Here is a 19,905-nt window from a genome sequence, read left to right as displayed (position 1 = left end):
ACCCGCACCCAAGCAAAGTTTTCTCCTGGATGAGGATTTTACAAATCAACTTTGAAATAATCGCAAAGCCTGACTGACAGGCCCCTGGTTTTTAAATAACAGAAATTTGTCAAAAACAAATTGGTTGTCTTTCAAACAGACACCCTGTTTGAGCCTTTTTTTTTTCTTCCCTTTCCTTTGCTGACTTCCCTACTTCCAAACAACAACTGGATCCGTTTTCTTCTAAACAAACTTGAATTACAAAGGAATGTTGTTCTGCTATACTTAATAGATTTGCACATTTTTCCCTTTCTTCTTTAGTCTTTCCCAGTGTAACATATAATCCTTTGCACCTGCAAAAGCTCCACAGACTGCTGACTGCCAAGAATCCACCACGTGACCCTGCTTCCATGACCAGAGATCCTGTGTTTAAAGAGAAAGGAAAATAAAAAGTTATTAAATGTTTGAATCTATCTGATCCCCATGTGAGTTAGCTCCGAGGATGGGAACTTAAGTGAAAAGCTATTTTTGTGGCATTTTTCAGTGATGTAATAAGTGATTTTTCCCAAGGAACTTGTGTACTTGAACAAGCAGATGGAGTGAGAAAGATGTCTGGAACTGAGGAGAGCTTGAAGCAAATTGCTTTCAGGGGTTTCATATGTATGCATTTAAGCCTGTGGCCATGCAACTTTGCAAATATTTTGTGAAATTATTTTCTTTTTGGCAGATAAAACGGTGCAAAGCAAAACACTTAGCCAGGGGGGCAGCATGCAAGAACCAGCATCAGGTCAGCCCAGTACCAAACACCCCCGTGTGGGGTGAGCAGCCCCCAGCCCTGTTGGACACAAATCCCATTTGCTCCCCTGCCTTTCGTAACCCAGCCCCTCCCCGAAGAAGCCATCATTAAGAAATTACTCTTATCGCTCCCGCTGCATTCGGAAGCAGGTGTGTCTGTTTTTCGCTTGGCGTCTTTGGAGACCACACACCCTCCTCCTTGCCACCGCTCCCACACACCGTGCTCCGATCCGTTGAACTCACAGCATCACTTAAACACACCACCAAGAACGGTGTCTTCCAAAACACAAGCAGTAAGGATCATGTCAAACATGCAGTTTGAGGACTCTGATTGAGATCAGCAGCAAGGGCCAAAGCTTGCTGGGAAGATCTGTGATGATGCCAGCTACAGTCACATTGTTCTCTCCTCCTCCCTTCACCTCATCACCCTCTTCCATCTCCTGAAATGCTCTGGAGGAGAGATTTCTGTCTTATGAAGTCAGGAACAGTGCTTAGCAAAAAGGGATGGGTTCCATGGCCCTTTGAGGCCTACCACAGAGAAATCAATAATTTTATTTTATAGCTGCGGCGCTATCTCATTCTTTTTAAATCCGTATTACTCCTATACTATAAAACTTTCCTGAAAGCAACCTGATAGCTTTGGAGGCTGAGATGCTGCTCTCGGGCTCCTGGTCTGCAATACAGCCACGCTCCACTGGGGCACGAGTGCTCATTTCCTTCATTTGCTGACTCTTCATTTAACACACTGTCCTTGTGACTCGCTTCTTCCAACTTGGCTGGTGGTTATATTTCAGTTGAATGTTTTAAAAATCAAACTGTTCAAGCAACAATGGCCAGCCACAATGTTGTTTGGTATCCTGCCACAGCTAAATAGCTGCAGCTCTGCTTTACGAAAGCACTAAAGGGATTTCAGTCTCTTTAATGCTAGCCATTCTTCTTCCTGGTGTTTTCAGTATGAGTTCCTATTCTGCTGTCACCCACAGCAGAAACTGATTTTCATCTCATAAATAAGTAAATAGGGATTCATAATTCTTCAAACCCATGAGATGTTTTTCTGGAATAACTTCCACCCTTTGGACACGCAGATTTCTTGCAAGTCAGTCCTGACAGAAGAAGGACACATGCCCCCTGAGACAAAGGGTGCTCTGCTCCAAAGCGTCTAGGTACTGTCAAAGCATAAATCCCATCTTCAAAACCCATTCTCCCAACACTAAAAGCACTTAAGAAACCTCAAGTTGAAAGCCAGGGTTTAGAAACGTAACTGCTGCAGCCACTTGACAAAAACAGAATCGCTGTATTTTTTCATTAAACGTTCTCCAAACACACACATCCATAACTCAACCTGAGAACTCCCAACAGTTTCTTCTCTTAGGCAAAAACCACTACGCAAGATCTGCTGAAGGACGAACAGAAAACAAGCGCATCAATATAGACATTCTGAAGCCTGTTCTCAGTCCTGATGGGGTTTTGTGTCAATGGTATTGTCCAAAGAGTTGTAAATCGTCTTTCTTATTTGTTGGCATGTGCTTCTGAAACCTAGTTTTTGATAAAGCCTGGCTTCCCAGTATGGTTCTGTACAAAGAGCCTCTGCCAAGCAAGGCAAACTGTGCTGAATTCCCATCCGTTATGCCTGCAAATTGACAATAGGTATTTGCAAGAGTCATGCAACATGGAAAATTATTTAGAAGGGTGGAGCCAGGAACAGTTCAATTAAATTAGGGAAAAGGAGATCTGAGGCTAGAGAACAGGAAGAAAATTCCCCAACAGTGAGGTCTATTGAACAGCAGAGCCAGCCTCCCCAGGGAGGAGAGGAAAGCCCTCTCCTCTGAGTCATTTAAAAATAGACTGGAGAAGGCACTCGAGACTGTACTGTGGGGAATAATCCTGCATTGGCAGGGGCAGGACGAGATGACTTCATGCATTTCTTTCCATCTCTGATTTCGGTGATTCACCCAGAGCTCCAAACCTGAATATGCAGAAGAGCGAGAGAGAAGCAGGGAGAGAGAGGGAAGCCGTGAGGAACAAGTGTCACGAGGCCAAGAGGCCTGGCAGGTCTCTGCTCCAAATTCCTGCTAACCACGCTCGCACCGCGGGCCAAGCTGACGTGCTGAAGGTCACGCATGTTTTCTCTCTCAGTCCACAGAGCATTAATTGACAGGGCTTTACGGTAAGTTGGGCTGGTAACGTCTTCAAAAACATTTGCCTTGGAGCTGCACCGAGCACCGTACTGATACCACTACCACAGGGCAACACAGAGCTATTGCAGGCTGTGGATACAGGTAATAACAGCACTGCCGAAACCAGGCCTTGTTGGCCTCGTTCCTGAGGAGAAATACATGGCTAACACACCTATCCCCAAACCGCTGGCTGCTGACGGATTGCTGGTTATTTGCAGCACTGCCTGGCTCGCTCCCCACCATCCTGGCTGGTGCACTGGCGCAGAGCAGCTTCCCCTCGGTCACCTCCCCACCAGCGTGATGAAGCCACGGCCCCGCGTCACAGCGCCAGCCGTGCTCCCCGCTCGGGGCCTCTGAGGAGGCCAAAGCGCCTGCCCAAGTCCCACAATAGCCTCGATATTACGCTGCTTTTTTGACACGTGCCCTCTGAACACGAAACACAAACTGGGAGCCGCTTGCAGCACACCGCAATGCCTTGGTCGGCCTGCTTTCGTCACCACCAGCCAGCTCCGACCTGACGACACCACACTACTCCTGCAGGCGGCAGGAGATAACGGGGCTTTTCCAGGGCCATTCCCCTTCCCACCAGCTTTCGCAGCCTAGGAAAGCCAAATGACAAGGAGCACATTACATGAAAGCAGGCCGCCATGCCAAGCCTGTGTCATGTGTATTCTATTAAGCTGAAGGCTGAATAGAAGACTTTGTTTTCCACTTCAAAGGACCCCATCCCAATCTCTCGCTCTTCCCTTATGAATAACAAATTGGAAATAAATCTTCTGGCTGAAGCGCATGGAAACTCATACAGTTGGGGCCCTCTGCAGCTTCCCAGCTCAATCACATGCTAATTTTTTTGTAAACACGTTTCTGTGATATATATGTAAATCTCGCTGTGCGTTGCCACGCCATGTAAAGCAATACAGCGGCTGTGTCCTCGAGGGATCGGCCTCGGCGGGAAGCCTGAATGCAGAGCTCCAGTTCTGCACAGGGATAACGTTTGCAGAGAAGGGTCCAGTTTTATACGTGAGCCATGCCTCACTTTTCTTCCTAATGATCCCGTTACACACTGTCTCAGAAGCCGGCACCCTCCGCCTCTCACCACAAACATTATTTAGCTCTTTTGATATAGAGAATACAACAGACACCCCGTTTTGCTGGGCATAAATCACATTGGAAAAAGTCCCTCTTAGGATATATCAAAGACCTTTCAATCCAAATAAAAATAAAAATAAAAATGAATAAAAAAAAGCAAGTTTACCATCTCCTTTAAACACAGGGGGAATTATATGGTGCCCCCGAACATGTGGCACCGACAAGGCTGCTCATCTGTTGAGGACACCTGGCCACAAGATGGCCAATAACTTTTTACTCTCTCCAGAACTCCTTACCTGGGCACATCTGTCATCTCTGCCTTATGTTTGTGGTAAAAGTTTGGGGCAAAGATCAGCCTTCAAAGGCTTCGTGCTCACAACACCGTTGGGTCTCAGTCTATATTCAGGACACCTTAGCTATGGTGATACTAGGACAGGACACCACTTGCATCTCTCTCTGAAACCTGGTGACCAGAACAATATCCCAAATGCTGCAAGAGGCATTGCAGACATCGAGACATCTCTGCCTTGACTTTACTATTCCTCAGACGCTAAGAGGCAAGCAGGCCTCATGGCGTGCTCTAAACTCGAGGCCTGCAGCTGAGTAAATATTACAACTTGCTCCGATGATACGCATCTGTAGTATTTCTCTGCACCCCTCTGTTCAACGAGTGTTCAACTTTATGATAACAGGAGGGGGAGTTATCTCTCGGAATTAATCACGTTGATTTGTGCCTATGTGCAGTCCTGCAGACTGAGGAAGGAAAGCATTTTCACGCTTGCCTTTGCTGCTAGGTATTTTATTTGCAATGTGGCATTCTGCATGGCTGGTCCTTACAGATGCGTGGCACATTAGCTGTAGGAGAAGCAGAAATTCGTAAGCAGATTGCAATTTCTAGACGTAAAATCAAAAAGCACAGAGACAAATGCCATCTCCAGTGAATTTTTATGCGCATATGTGCAGCACATGTGCAGTACATGTGTATATTAATCACGCAGGAAACATGCAAGCCCAAACATGGGAAAAATTCAATGATCTAAGTTAACTGTTGATATAAATGTTGAGACTCCTTTCACACTAATGGAGCTGTACTCACTTACGCCAGTACTGAATTTGGCCCTAGAATTAAACCCACCCAAATCCTAGATAAATTGAGAGAAAGAGAACAAAAGTTGGCCTACACGCAACAGCATATTTTTCATGTTAAAAGCGTTTCATTCCCTTTCTCTCCCCATATAATACTGCATTGATGTCTGCGACCCATTTGGATGTAAATCAAAATGGATGTGCTAAAAGCCTGGTTAAATAAAATGTCTTCGAAACACTGTTCCCATGGCAAGGCAGAACATAATATACCAGCCACACTCAGTTTCCATGGCACAAAGGGCCATCTATGTGGCTGGGAAGGAAAATGCAACTCTAAGAAATCACTTCAAAGCTAGGCCAGCTTTCCTTGAGCATATGCACCGCTACTACCTGCTAGTAAATGTGGATTTCATGCAGGCCTGGGTGAATAAATTACATGGAAGAATTATAAGGGGTTTTTAAGCTTCTGCAGCAAGAACAAAGCGTCTGAGTCAAATGGTGAGCTCTTCGCATCGATTGTTTCTATATTCTACTAAATGTCCCCAAACATCATTGGCAAGCTCCAACTTGTAGAGAGCTGCTTGTGGTCTAGGCATGACCAAGAGCATCACAATCTGGCTCTGTATCTACACACTGCACAAGCCTGTTTTATTTCTATGTTTTAAATGCTGCATTGATGATCCGAGGCCATCTGACTTTCCCAAACGTGTCTGCAGCGCTCTGAGTGAGGATTGCATTTGTTTCTTTCTCTTCGGTGCAGATGGTGCATAGCATTCCTTCGGCTGCGCTTAAAGACTGTGTGAATGACACTTATTGTGCCACTAATAAAGCGGGGGCTGTTTGCTGAACAGCTGTTGGGTACATTGTTCTTTTGTGAGAAAAATGCAGCCGTTATGCTAATGGCATGCACACGCCGCATTGGCTGCAAGTTACATCACGCCTTGAAACGCTGCCGTGGAAATCTGTTTTCCTGATACAGCACCTAAGCAAATGGCAGACACATTAGCGTTATTTAACGATTAGGACTTAATCCCTAAATCCGCCCGATCGTTACTCAAAGACGGAGCGAGGCATGGTAGAACACTTACTACGCTGCCTGCAAGGAAATGGGTTTAAAGCCGGGCCTGGGTTTCATTTACTCTTGACCTACATGCAGCTGAACGCCGCAGAAAAGAAACACTCAGCTGCTCCTCCAGGAAAAAAAAAGGAAAGTTGTCACCTTCCCATAGAGCCGGGAAAGCCATTTTAGGCCCACTTTGGCTACATTCCTCTGTTTTCTACTGATTCTGTTAAATGGCACCAGATTTGATTGTAAATTTTAGGAGGGAAATAGCATGTGGTTTATTCTTTCAGTGGTGGAGTTATAAACACGTATTACAGCCAAGGACCCCAGCTGCCCGGGGAGAAGCATTCTGTAAACTTTTCATTCTTAGTAACTTTACAAATCAGGTGCAATGAGCTCAGCCACGATCAGAGTCCTTGCCCTCACAGAAAACCCACTGAGCAGTCCTCGCACGGCTTCCTCCAAGGTCTGTCTGCACGGACAGTGATGAGCAGGGCTGAGCCCACCTTGCCACCAGAGTTGTTCACATCCTATACTGAACACCAGATTTCCTAATCTTTGCTGACTCCCAGCACAGGTGCCTTGGGTGGCAGCTGAACCCGGACAGAAAACAAGGGACCTCAGGAGATGCAAGCCCAATCCCAAGACTTCTCTCCACCCAGAAAGCAGTTTGGGAACAACACAAGGGCTCTGACCCAACCACCCTCCTGCTACCGCTCAGATTCAGAGCGGCTGGACTCTCCCCGTTCCCTTTATTGCCATGTCCTGCTTATTTCACAGGGTGGAAATGTGCCCGTCTGTACTCTGCAAACAGTTCTCTGCCTGAAGCCATCAAAGCATTCCTCTGCTTGTTCAGGGTCTTACACAGCTATCACATGCCAGTGCAGTCATTAAAAAATCCCACAAGAGAGAGCTGCCCATGCATCTCGGCTCCCTCTCTCCAGCTCTTGCCTCTCAAGGTGCAACCAAATACATGGCTTTGTAAAACACCTGTCAATTTGGGAGATTTAGAGATTTGAGAAAATTACCTTATGGCTAAAGCCAGTGACAAAAACCATGCGAGTTCACTAGAGCTGCAGAAAGTCTGAGAGCTTTGGGTTTTGCCCAGCACTGAGACTAAAAGGGAAATCCTGGCTCCGTCCAGTGCCAGAAAAGCCATACCACCACCTTCAGCACAGTCAGTGCGAGATTTTTATCTTGCCTCGCAGGGCCGCTGAGCAGCACCGCCTTTGACAGCCCTCCCAGAGGGGCTGCCTGTGCAGGAGCAGCATTCGGCAGGGTGAAGTCAGCCTGACCCTGATGTTATGAAGTTTTAGCAACCTGCAAGTGTCTCATCTCAGAACTGGATGTCTGATGAAAAAGTCAAAAGCTTCCCAGGATACTGGGTTTGTTCTCCCTCCTTAAAACAAAACCCAACCAAACGAACTAGTAAAGAACTAGTCAAACCTTACTTTCCAAGTCTCATTTGAGACCTGTGTCCTCCCGTCCCGCCTGTTCCTTCCCTCCTCACCAACTGCCAGAGCCTTTGCTTCAGACGTACGATACATTTGGTCTATAAAGGGAGCATTCTTCATTTACAGCTGCACTGGCGCAGTTCTTTGTGGCTCTGAAGTGCAGCCAGCAGGCAGAAATATAAAACCCAAGAGGACTGAGTCTCATTCCACCTGAGAAGGGTTTGTCTTACACGCAGCATTGTTCTCCTAGGGAGCTGATCATTTCCACTCAGCCATAAATAGGAGGCATTTGGGGCAAGATGTTGCTCGACTCAAAACTAACCAGCAGTGCTCTATTTTGCAAGTTTGTTTTAAACCCTATTTTGTTGGGAAAATAAATAAATAAACAGGTGCCCTGTATTTCTGCAAGATGCCCCCTAAAATAACTTATATTTGACCAAACTGCTACAGTGGTAACTGGCCATGGTGTTCCTCCAAGGGCTGGTTTAACATAGTGTGAATGATTCTTAAAACCCCTCTTCTTTTCCTGAACTTTAAGACTTAAAAATTATTTTAGCTGTACAGCTTGGGATTACGAGACAGATCAGCACTACACAACTCACTCTAACAGAGAATGACAATGTCTGTTTCTACATCTGACATGTCATAGTACAGTTTCCTTCTCCCCTTTGTTTTTTTATCAGTAGTCTTTACCTAAGTAGAAATATGAAAAAATGAAGAAATGGGATGGGAAAGGATGTTAAGCATGTTTTACAGCAGTGGATGCTACCTCTCTCTCTCTATATATATATACCCCTTTGTCAGCACCAACAGCATAACCAGCCTGATGGTTCGGTGACCCCACAGCCCTCTCTCCCTCTCCTACCTTACTTCCCACCAGTGCAGGGCATGCAAGTTTACTCTCACATGGGGCAGCTGGCCCACATTCATAGGCACAAGAAAACTGTGCATGTAAACTACGTGGCTAAAGCCAGCTGGAAGCAAAAAGAGTAACCACAGCAGCCTAGAGCAATGCAGATAGAGAAGATGAGATACAGGAACACCTGATTTGCTGCCTACAAAGCCTTTATTAAGCTTCTTTAAGCTTAACACCCTGCTGCTGGCCTTAGCCAGCACATATGTGAAGGAAAAGAAAACTGTTCTTCCACGTGCTCCACTAACTTTACAATGGAAAGATAATTTTCATCATTTTTATGGTTACTAGCTTGCTTGGGGAGTTCTAAGACTGAGCCTGTCATCCACCAGTTTGTGTAATTTTGTATTAATGGCTTTAAAGTCACCCAGCCACAGCACTTGTTCTGTTCTCCTCTGCGGGATGACCCGCACACATCATGCACACACAGCTACTCCTGCATTTACTTTCTCAAGTAACCCCATTGCTATAGTGCAGAGAAGTCCCTCAGACATTAAGTAACCAACAACTTTACCTAACTCTGGTATATTTAGGCTTTGCACCTTTTGCCTCGTCCTCTGCACTATTATTGCTTCTCAATTCCTGTCTCTTCATGCTCCCTTCAAAGCACCCAGGAGAAGCCCTGTGCTGAATCACACTGCTCTTGATGCTACCAGCCACATCTTGCCAGCTGCTGGGGCCATCATGATTTTCCTCCTTTGTTTTACTGCCACAGTAAATTTTTTTTTAAGAGCTGCCACCACTGCCTAGCTTTGATGTGACAAACCTTGAGCTCTCTCCATGTGCTAAGCCAAAGTGACTGAAGCATGCAAGATTGATTTCTGCAGATTTCTGCTCTTGGTTCCACAGGCAGAAGAATATATTGCAACCGGTCCAAAGAGCAAACTAAACCAGTTTTGTTTCTTTTCAAACCTGCACCGACCTCTTTAGATTAAACCTGATGCCTCTCATCCTAAGGGACTCCCTCCTGGAGCCAGCTATATTCAGACTGTCTTCTTTAACCTGAAATTTAAACAATACATTTTAGAGCTGCAGCTACACGGACATTAGTTAAAACAACTTTGTGTTCTGAAAACAACTCCACTATGGTGCTGTTTTATGTGGTTTTGGAGAGAACGCTGCACTTTTTCTCTTTAAGTACTGCCATCTCTAGCTCCCAGCGGAGGCTGCTGCACTGACAATTGGGGGTCATGCCAGCATCGCTCCGAAGAGTTTACACAAAGCTGTTCCTAGACACTGGCAGGAAAACAGATTCCTAATAAGGCAGCCAAAGCTACCCTGCACAAGGGGATGATACCCAGACACTGCAGCAGGCTGAGCTCATGGAGCACCTGCAGAGCCCACAGCAACTTACAGCTCCGTTATATGAAAGCTCTCGATGGATATCAGGCTTCTCCTACCTGTGGACTCCCCTTTAATTTGCCTTCCTGAAACCTCTAGATGCTCACGGTCCCAGTGTGGGCTCAGAACCACCCCAGCCACTGACACAAATGAGGGGGCAAGCTGGGGTCCCAGACAGGCATACAAAGACTGAGGAGAACATCGGCATTGCTTCCTAAATGAAAGCAGCAAGGAGCAAGGAAGAGCACCGCCAGCTCCCATCCTTCCCAGTACTCCTTCCCAGTTTGGGTCTCAGTGCCGGGCTTTCTCGGGAGTCCAGCACCTTTATCAGGAAGAACACGACTCTCTTTCCAGCTTCCCTCTTAAAAATTCTGTATTTTGCTACAATGCTTTTAGTGATCTGCTGTAATTTTCTGTGTTTCCAACCCAGGATCTCAAAGCAGCTAAAAGGCCCCGACTTTCCCTCATCATTCTGCAGTGAGGACCACACCAGTATCACCATTTAAAAGGAAAACCAGAAGAATAAAGAAATTACACAACTTCAAATTCAACTCCATGCTCAGAAAAATACACAGTGACTGTACATGATAAACAAAGCAAGCAGCTGGTGGGAGAACAGTGCATCGTTCTGAAAGGCTGTGCTATTAAAATATCATCCAATTGACACCTTCTTTAAATGACCTTTGAAATAATGTATATACAGTCAATCAAAATAGTGTGTCAGTGATGTACTGAGAGTTTCTCCCTCTCCACAGAAACAGGTTCCATCAGTCTGCTCTGTATCGTTTGCAATTTCCTGTTACCTTGAAGAGTGAAACACTAGAACAGTTAAAATAAAACCAGAATAAAATAAAATAAATCACACAACACCGATAGTTCCCACTCTACTGCAATCAACAAAAATAGCTTGGGCAGCAAATACGACTTCTGGCACGCCAGGGAGTAAAACGTAGACTGCATGGCATGTATCGATGGTTAGGTGTTCCCTGTTATTTTTCAAATATCCAAGCAAACGATCACATGAACAGGTAGGGTGGCACATGCTTATTGATTCTTGGATGTGCCCATAATTGCGATAATCAAGTTAAATAAGCTACCGTGGACAGTCTTTGTGAGTTGCGTAACTTATATTTGTATCATTGAAGAGGACTTACCTTTAAGGCCTCCCAGAGGGGAAATTGTACCAGAGAGAAAGGAATCTGCAGAGGTGGGAAAAAACAACAACAACACAACGTTACGAAAGCAAATGAGGTTGGCGTGTTCCTTGCCTGGCTAAATTAGGAACAGTTATTGTTCACTCAGGGAACTGCAGCTTATTACATTTGCAAATCTTTAAGGACACTTTATGTCGGCTGCCATTAAACGACTGGTTTCACTAAAGCAGTTTTACTTTGTTTATCACATTCCCTGCTGAGAGGTTAATGTATTGTTACCAGGGTGGCCTAGAAGAGCAATAAGCAGTATGATCTAGTGCAGGGACATTCTCGGTTTGATGCTCAGCCAAGAAAGCCATAAGGATGGTTCAAGTAACACGCTCCCAAGGCCAGGAACACAGCCTGTCAAAAACCCATCTTCAGTAACACTCTCACAAACGCTGAGCTGAAAAGAGCTGTGCTCTAACCAGGGCTTTGCAGGTCGGGTATCAGCTGCAGAGGGAAACTTTTCTGAACATCTCCCCGTGATCTCATATTAAGACGCTCCCTTGAGAATTAAAAGCAGGTAGAGAAGAGGTGGCAATCCCAACCAAAGCCCAAAGGGAGAAGCTTGATGTTTCCCTTCTTATCAGTGCACAGACGAGGCTCTTCTGTCCAACACCCTTTACCTCTACCTAAGCTCATTCCTTCTGCCGTGTGTCCCCAGCAGTGCCCGTGCATTTCCAGCTCTGTTATAGATTTTGCCCTGATAAACGTCTTGTGAACCAACTCAAGCAAACATCCTTCTCCCTCAGTTCTGTAGGCTGTGGAGGGCCAACACATGCAATGAGTTGCGTTTTCTACATGGTCAGAGTGAATCCTTGCAGCAGGAGAAATCACTTTTCGGTGTTTTGCATTTCCATATAGCTTCCTTCTCCTCTATTCTCCCACCTGGGCTCTTCTGGCTCTTCCTCCTGCTCACCACCCTGATATCCATCCAAAATCCATCTCTGGCACTGACTCTGCCTTTACTACCTCCAGCCCGGGATGCCCATCTCAAGACTTTTCAGAGGAAGAAGTCCCTGTGACAATACCAGCTCACGCCAGAACTGCCCTACAGCTTTAACTGCAAGTCTGGTTTGCCCCCTGCTCAATGCTCATGCAGTACCTGCTCTGCTTCAACAGGCAGTCAGCCCCACTTTCAAACCTTCTTCCAAACATCTAGTTTCTTCTCCTGTGTGCATCTTCCTTCCCCAAATGTGATGCACGCTGAGTTAGTTTCCTCCCTTCTTTCGGTTTGTCATTCATGCATCATTTTATTAGCCTCAGAAAGCACTCACACACCTTTTGCCATAAAAAGTAGAAGGCAGTCAAAGTGGGTCATAGTTAACACACACATCTTTGCTCTTTGTAAGATGAGTAATGTCAGGTTAAAGCCACTCATTACAGAGAAACGAACAGCTTATTAAATCTAAACTCAAGCTTCACAAAGGAATCTGAAGTGGTACAGCTATTTAACAACACAGGAGTTAAGGAGTATTGTCTCCTTCACTGTGTTGCAACTAATGATTAATAAATGAGTCTATTAAGTTAATCTGCCAGGCAAAACTAAGCTTGACAGACACCTGCCACAGAAAATTTGTTATCTATTCAGGCAGGAAATGGCAGTGAGAAGAAATCAATGTCATTGCTGTACATTGAGCTGACAAACTGAAATCTCAGAGGAAGTTTGTCATCTTGAACAATGAGCAATATCCCTGGTGGCAGCTCAAAACCCCCACAATAAAGGTCAGACATGGCTCTTATTTATCAGGGCCTTGAAACTCTAGTGTAGCAATTAAATTTCGTTTTTAATACTGGGTGAAAAAGTCCAGCTATTTGACAGTAATGTGTGGTAATATATTTATGAGAAGATGTATGTATATCCGCATGCTGCTGCATCACTGCTGATTTGGAGTTAAATGGCATGATTTCCTTGCCATGCAAAATGAAAAGCAACAGAATATTCTATTATCTAGGCCAAAAAACAGAAAAAAGAGAAACAATACCCACTACATTTGCTTCAAATTTGTTAAAAGGGAGAAAAGGAAATGCTCTATATCCAGCTGTACACCCAACAAAACAAGCTTTCAAATGCAGTCTCAAAGTTTTGCTTTTTCATACTTGAAAACGAGTGATAAAATTATGCAGCTGTTAATAAGACAAGAGAGGCTTTTTGACAGAACCTCCTTTTTATCTGCAGAGCTAGCTAGAAGCATTTCAGTCAGAGAGAAGAGTTGTTCAGGACCGCTGTTTGATTTCTGCCATCAGCGGCGTTTGTTTGCTGTGTCCTGCTCTGGGGATCAGAACCGGACGGGGATTATCGGTTTCACCTCCCTGTGTGCCCCACAAGCTGCAGGCTTCCAAAATGCCTGGGAAGGTTTCGGATGGAGGTCAGTGGGATCTGCACAGCTACGGGGCTGCCTCCTGAACTGCTGGCAGGATCAGCAGCTAACCATTCATAAATCACATTTCAGTAGAATTTGAAAACCCGAAAGAAATGAGCAAAGAAGCACCACGAGCAAAGACAAAGAGGCACCTTGGCCAAGAAGACCCCAGCAGGAGATGTTCTCCATCCCTTCTCTTCTCCCCTTGCACGCCTATTTTCAAGAAGCTTAAAGGAAGCTAAATTGATGTGCCGCTCTCTCTGCCCCATTTCTGTGGCTGACACATCCAAGGGCACGCAGGAAGGCATGAGCCGCGCGCTGCTGGTGTCGGTGCGTGCATCCACCCTGCTTGCATAAGCCTTGTTTCCCTAAGAAACCAGACTAAACAGCCCACACCCAAAAGCAGGATTAATATATGCAAAAAGAAATATCTCTGCGAGGGGAACGAATCCAACAACCGAAAATCCCTCGGATGCCTTTCATCCCTTATTCCTCTATGATGGACGTGACAAAATGGCTCGTTTCGAGGCTCTTCTCAGTCCGAACATTTACAGCGTTTGCCATTTGATTCCTTTTTGCTTTTAAAAAGAAAAGCTCTTCAGCAATGAAGAGAATCACACCCTGCCAGGCAGCGATATTTATGCCTGAAATAGGCTAAGGCAACAATAAAAATGTGGTCCACACATGTGGCTAACTTGCTGCCAGCAAATATGAAACCCTGGCGAGCTTCACCAACCTCTCATTCGGCGTTAATATAAAATAGACAGAGAGTACCAGTTCTCATGTCTGGCCTAACGTTATATAACTGTGCTGTTTGTTCAGCAGAGGCAAATCTTACACCAAAAGGAAAAAAAAAAGTTTAAAGCTCCCAAACAGCTGTAAATCATTATTCTAAAATGTTTTATAGGTTAGTGAAATTGTCAGTTACTCTGGTCCCTGTGTTCCTTAGCACTTGATAGCTAACAATGTAATAAATGTTGCAGATCCGTATTTTTAGTTTCACTTAATTCCTCTGATACAGTTTTTTTAAGATTTTTTTTTAATAAATTACTTGCAGAAAGAGTAAGGCTTCACAGCTAGAGCAACAGAGATCTCCAGATCTCCACTTCCAAAAAACCACCAGGCTGCAAGTACTGAAGATCTATCACAGAGCAAAAGAAGCCCTACCAAATACTGCTTAAGTAAATCAGAGAAATTTGAGGAGGAGTTTAAAACTAGCATCCACAGAGATGTGTAAATACAGAAAACTGGTAGTGGTGATAATTTTTGTAACCAAAACGCACCATTTGTATGTAATTCAAAATTCCCTCTTTCAGTATCTGACACTAAACTGCAAGCTGATACTGTCCAGAAGGAAAGAGAGCAGCCAGAGAGCAAGGAGAGCATGCTGAAGGACGGCAATGAGAAGAGAGTGGGAGGGGGGAGCTGGGGGAGGGGGAGAAAAGAAAAAAAAATAAAATAAATAAAAACCTCATCAGCCCCTTCAAAACTGGGATTCCCTACAAAATATGAGAATTCTTTCACATAAAGAGGAAACAGATGTCCATGGCTGGAATTTGCATGTGGCTTTATTCTCTTCTCGGATACAATAAAACTACTCTTCTTCTCATCCTCCGAGCTAGAAATTAAACAGTGGCATGTCATGCAGAGTCCAGCTGTGCTTTCTACCTCCAACCTTTATTAGCAATATATTTAAAAAGCAGAAGAAAACAGAGGCAGAAAGAAAGGGAGAAACTCGAAAAGCACAAGAAATGAAAAACTATGTGGTATGTGTTCTCAAAACAATATAAAACCTACAGATGTTCTTACTAATCTGTGGCACATGTTTGTTTATTCAGGTTTTCGCTGTCTCCAGTTCAGCGGGGCCTTGCTCTCCAGAAGAACTGTTTTTACAAACGCTGGAGTAAATACTGGAGGAGAGACTGGCACAAACAGCCAGCAAAGGAAACAGGCTCACCTTGTAAGGGCTTGCTGAAGGCCCCTGAAAGTTATCATTGGAGAAACCTGGATTCATTGGGAGCACTCCACCACAGCATCTGAGCTGCAGGTGCCAAACTCTGGCTTCCCCACTGCAATGACAAGGAAAAGTCCAACAACCTAACAACCCGCGTCTAAGAATGAAAAATAAAAACATTTTCCAAGGGTACATAAACTACACATTTCGCAAGATCGATCTTTCATTTACTTAAGTCCCTTCTACATTCCTTCTTTATTTTTATATCAGCTTCTTTTTAAAAAACTGGTTCTTTCCAAATAGGTTCAGGTTACAGGAGAGCAGAACAACCCTGCTTGCTCACTGAAGCTAACACCAAAACATTTCAGTTAACAATTGCAGCAAATCTGCTTCCATGTCTCGTCCCCTTCACATTCCTAACACGCTCGCCCGGTACATCTGGGTTGTGACAAACTGGTGTTCCAACTCTAACTACGCTTTCCTCATAATGGGATTTGAACGGGGAGCATGAAATGAGGTAAGCCTCTCCCTCGGTCATGTCAGAGGTCATAGCAATAGACATGGTTATATAAAGTGTGTATAAAGGCCTGCAGCTTTCCACGGCACTGCCGAAAGGTGGAGGTGTGGAGGAGCTCAGCATAGCCATCCCCTGTGCTATCCTGAGGTTGACAAAGTCAACTGGTTTTCTTGCAAAGCTTCAGTGGATGCTGCTCCTAAATCCCACTTGATAAATTGCAGACTCCACAAGGAGCCTAATGAAAGTAATTTGTAATCCTAACATGAATGAAAGGCTGTCAGAGCCATCAGCCATTCCTGTAACTCTCGGAGATGAAAGGAGCGAGCACGGTGAAAGAACGGACAAGTTTATATGTTAAAAAACTGACGTAGGGCTCTGTTAATAAACACTGATGCAATTAGAATCAAAAGTCTTCAAGCAAATCACGACACCGGTACAACAATCAGTAGAGATCTTCTTGTGGTTGCATTTCTCAAAGAGAAGCGGTGAAATCCAATTTCCCATACAATGCCTTCCTATAAAACTGCAATACCTAAAGAGTGCTGGGACCCTAGGGGAAATCGGGGCCATTGGAGGTAAAACTCTCGAGCTGCATTTGCAACACCAACTCATCACACTGGACATGTGGCCCTGCAGCCCTGGTGGGAGCAAAGGGACAGCGTTTAGAAACACCAGTCCCTACAGTGGCAGGATTGACATTAAAACAGAGGTTTTAGCTTTTGCATCAGCAGTAACCTGAGCTAATCCGCAATTCCCTCATTTTCAAGCAAATGACATTAACCCTGCCTGAGCTGTGAGCTCTAAATGGGGAGAAATCCCAAATCCCTGAATTATAATCATTATTCTGATTTAAACATCTACCAAGCCTCAAATATCTGTACCTTGCTTCCTCTGGTCCTCCAGCTCTAAAATCAAAATAATTCCACTTGTACCTGGGCTACGTGAATGCCTGGAAGTAAATTCTTTCTGAGACAAAACACTGTACACCCCACAGAGCTGCTTTATTTGGTCGCAAGCCATTATCAGTGATGTCTTTTGGATCTGTGTGACTGCACTTCCCATACAACAGCATTTTCTTTTAAGCAGCACTGCACACTTGTTGTAACAGCAGCACAAAAAGGGCTTTATGTAGAAACAGAAGAGTAGGTATGTTTCTGTAAAAGGAAAATGCTATCCTGTGTTCCCTCCACTACAAAAGGGGTAGATACAAAAAAAAAAAAAGCTTTTCTGGAGAGGCAATGGGAAGGAGGGAAGGAGGAGGACACAGCCAGAGATCTGGCATAACTGCACGTTCCCAGCACATGGGGAAAAGGGAAGCAGTGAGGCAGATGCACAAACTCAATGCAAGATGGATTGATTTAAGGGAGCCTGATGATCACAGAGCACTGACTTTTCACACGCGTGAGGCCATCAGCTAGCTATTGAAGGCTCCTTCCTCAAAGAAACACGAACAGCCTTCAAAACCCGTTTTGCACCAGCCCCTTGCTTTGCTGGGAAGATGGCATAACTGTGAGAAATTGCAAGATGCTGGCACTAAGTTGATCCTATTGGACTTCTGCAAGAGCTGGACTGACCAGGCTCTGAACAGCCAAACAATATCCACGTTCTCCCATCCTCCAACAAACGAGCACTAAAGGAAGCTGTTCCTTCTTGAAAACACACAGCACAACCCTCCACGAGCAACCGAGTGTGCTAGCACCAATTTGTACAGGCTGTTTTCAAGGCACAGATAAAAATCTTGTAGGATAAAAGATGAGTTTAGCAGCTCTAGAAGAATGAAGGTATTGTTTAACAGGAAGCAGATGTATGTCAGATGGCAAACTCATTAAAGTGTCCCATCGTTAAAGGAAACAGGATAACAATGAGCCATCTGAAAAAACCTGAACTGATCAGGAAATATACAAGCCGCAGCTAATCTCCTATTTATTGGTAGGTAATGCCTTTAAGTCATGCACATGCATTGCGTTTAGGACCATGAAGGGCTGATCTTTGTTCTCATGAAAAAAAAAATCCTACGAGCAGAGCTCTGGAGCATGGGGCACAGCGTTTCTGCAAAAGCCTTCTGAGGAAAAAGCCCGGCATTTGGAGAAGCTATTACATAAACCGTGGGCGCACACACACGCATGCTTGTGTGCTGCTGTCAGTGGAACACGCCGGTGCTGTAACTCTGAAGGTATGTTAATGTATATTTTACGTACACGCAACATTTTGAATGTAAATATAATTTCAAAAGTGTCTTGCAAAGGGCAGCTATCAAGCGGGACCCTCCGAGAACAAACACACAAAACCTAATTCCAGACAAACTGATCACAGAGCGCCCTGACTGACAGACCTGCAGTATCACAGAGCTGCACAGCTCCTCAAGTGAGAATTTTGAGTGAGATATGAGGAGCTGGGCAGGGAATTAAACCAGCAGCATGCCTGATTCCTAAGGCAGGTGGATCTGGGGAGAGGGGTGAGAGAATTGCTTCATCCAGCAAATATTCCATCAAGCAACTTGACAACAGCGCAGCTGTAATTGCACTGACATCAGCAGGGGAACTCTTGTCCTCGGAGTAACAGCTACAAAGAACTAACAGGCTGGAAAGAAACAAGTGTTTCCCTCTCCCTGGACCTGTCTCAGTCTCTAGCAGGTTTGTTAGAAATGTCTTGTTACTCACTGTGATTACAAATATAACATAGCAGCTCTTTGCTAATATATTAAACACACAGCTCTCACCAGGAGACCTCGGTATGGCACTGAGAGCAGTCCCATGGGAAAACCCACATCTTCCTCTGCGCACAGGCCTGATCCGAAGGTCATCAAAACTGCTGGGAAACTCGTACACGTGGCTTCAATAGGTTTGGGATCAGGGTTCACGCTCCAGATGGAGAGCAGAGGAGAGCCAACGCAAGGGTTCTGGCACATGGCACAAGGACCAACACCTTCAGGTGCCACCGCGTCCTTCTCAGGATGCACAGAGTCACGCTCGTGGTGTCACCAGGAGCTGGGGACGTGCCCTTGCTAAGCTGTTAAACAGAAACTGCTGAAAATTCCCTGCTTGTACAGAAAGAGGGACAACAGCCCCGCTAGCAGCTATATCTGAGCCCTGACTGTGAATGTCTACATACAATTCAAGGTCCCAATGATATCGATGTGAGCTAAGCATATTCTTCTGACTGCTTGACCAAATACAAACTTTGGTGTTCAATCTGGTAACAGCACTCCTGCGCATTTTTATAGGGAAAAAAAAAAAAGGAAAGAAAAAAAGAAGGAAAAAAAAAAAAGAGCAGAACCAAACAAGTAACAACATGTTGTTATAAACACAACACCCAGAGATAAGTATGAGAAAATTATTCCATCAAGGCTAGTGCTAAACCAGCACTAAAGAATAACTACTGGAGAACAACCACTCTCCTTGAGCAGCTTTTCCTTGCGGGGTATGACCCGTACAGCGCTGCGTATGGATCTCACACCATTATCTCCATCATGTGGCTGAGAGAAAAAATGCAGATTGATATTATGTTTAGGAAATGCTACTCATGTAAAGATATTTTAGTTACCTTACACATTTGTGTACACATTTGTGTGTAGGCACGTTCCAAATGTTGTGGCTCTCACCAAACGGGGCATTGCTAAGCTTTATTCTGTGCCTGTTGAAGATCCTGCACCACACACCACAGCTGGAGGAGGAGGCAGCCTTGTCCTGCAAAGTGCTGACAGTCGCTGGGGCAGCACCAGAGGGGGCCAAGGTAACGAAGTGAAGAGGAAACGGGAAGCTGCGGCAGGCCAGAGTGAGTGGGCAGTTGCAGGGCAGCCTGCACAGGCAGTCGGCACCCATAGGGCTGCAGATCTGCCCTTTACAAACTCCTGGAAGGAGTTCCCACCTGTGCTCTCTGCTGGCGTTCGCCCACTAGCAGTTGATTCTGCAAAGAACTGAAGCACATCTCTAATACCCAACAGTATAATACCCTGACGACAGTGGTTTCTTCCAGCAT

The 19,905-nt window shown here is 45.0% G+C and overlaps 1 protein-coding gene across 1 annotated transcript in view; it reads right to left on the bottom strand.

The window, feature by feature from the left end:
• SLC25A26 (solute carrier family 25 member 26) overlaps nucleotides 1-19,905 on the bottom strand; it is an 85,110-nt gene that overhangs the window by 15,047 nt on the left and 50,158 nt on the right. Inside the window, exons 6-7 of the mRNA XM_032193851.1 lie at nucleotides 11,052-11,096; nucleotides 333-402 (exon numbers count right to left, since the gene is read on the bottom strand). Of these exons, the coding sequence (XP_032049742.1) occupies nucleotides 333-402; nucleotides 11,052-11,096 (115 nt within the window). The remainder of the gene's footprint in view (nucleotides 1-332; nucleotides 403-11,051; nucleotides 11,097-19,905) is intronic.

Source organism: Aythya fuligula, chromosome 10, assembly GCF_009819795.1.
Source record: "Aythya fuligula isolate bAytFul2 chromosome 10, bAytFul2.pri, whole genome shotgun sequence".
Taxonomy (NCBI): Eukaryota; Metazoa; Chordata; class Aves; order Anseriformes; family Anatidae; genus Aythya; species Aythya fuligula.
Note: the sequence above shows the minus strand (reverse complement) of the source record. Positions and strands in the feature narration are given on the sequence as shown.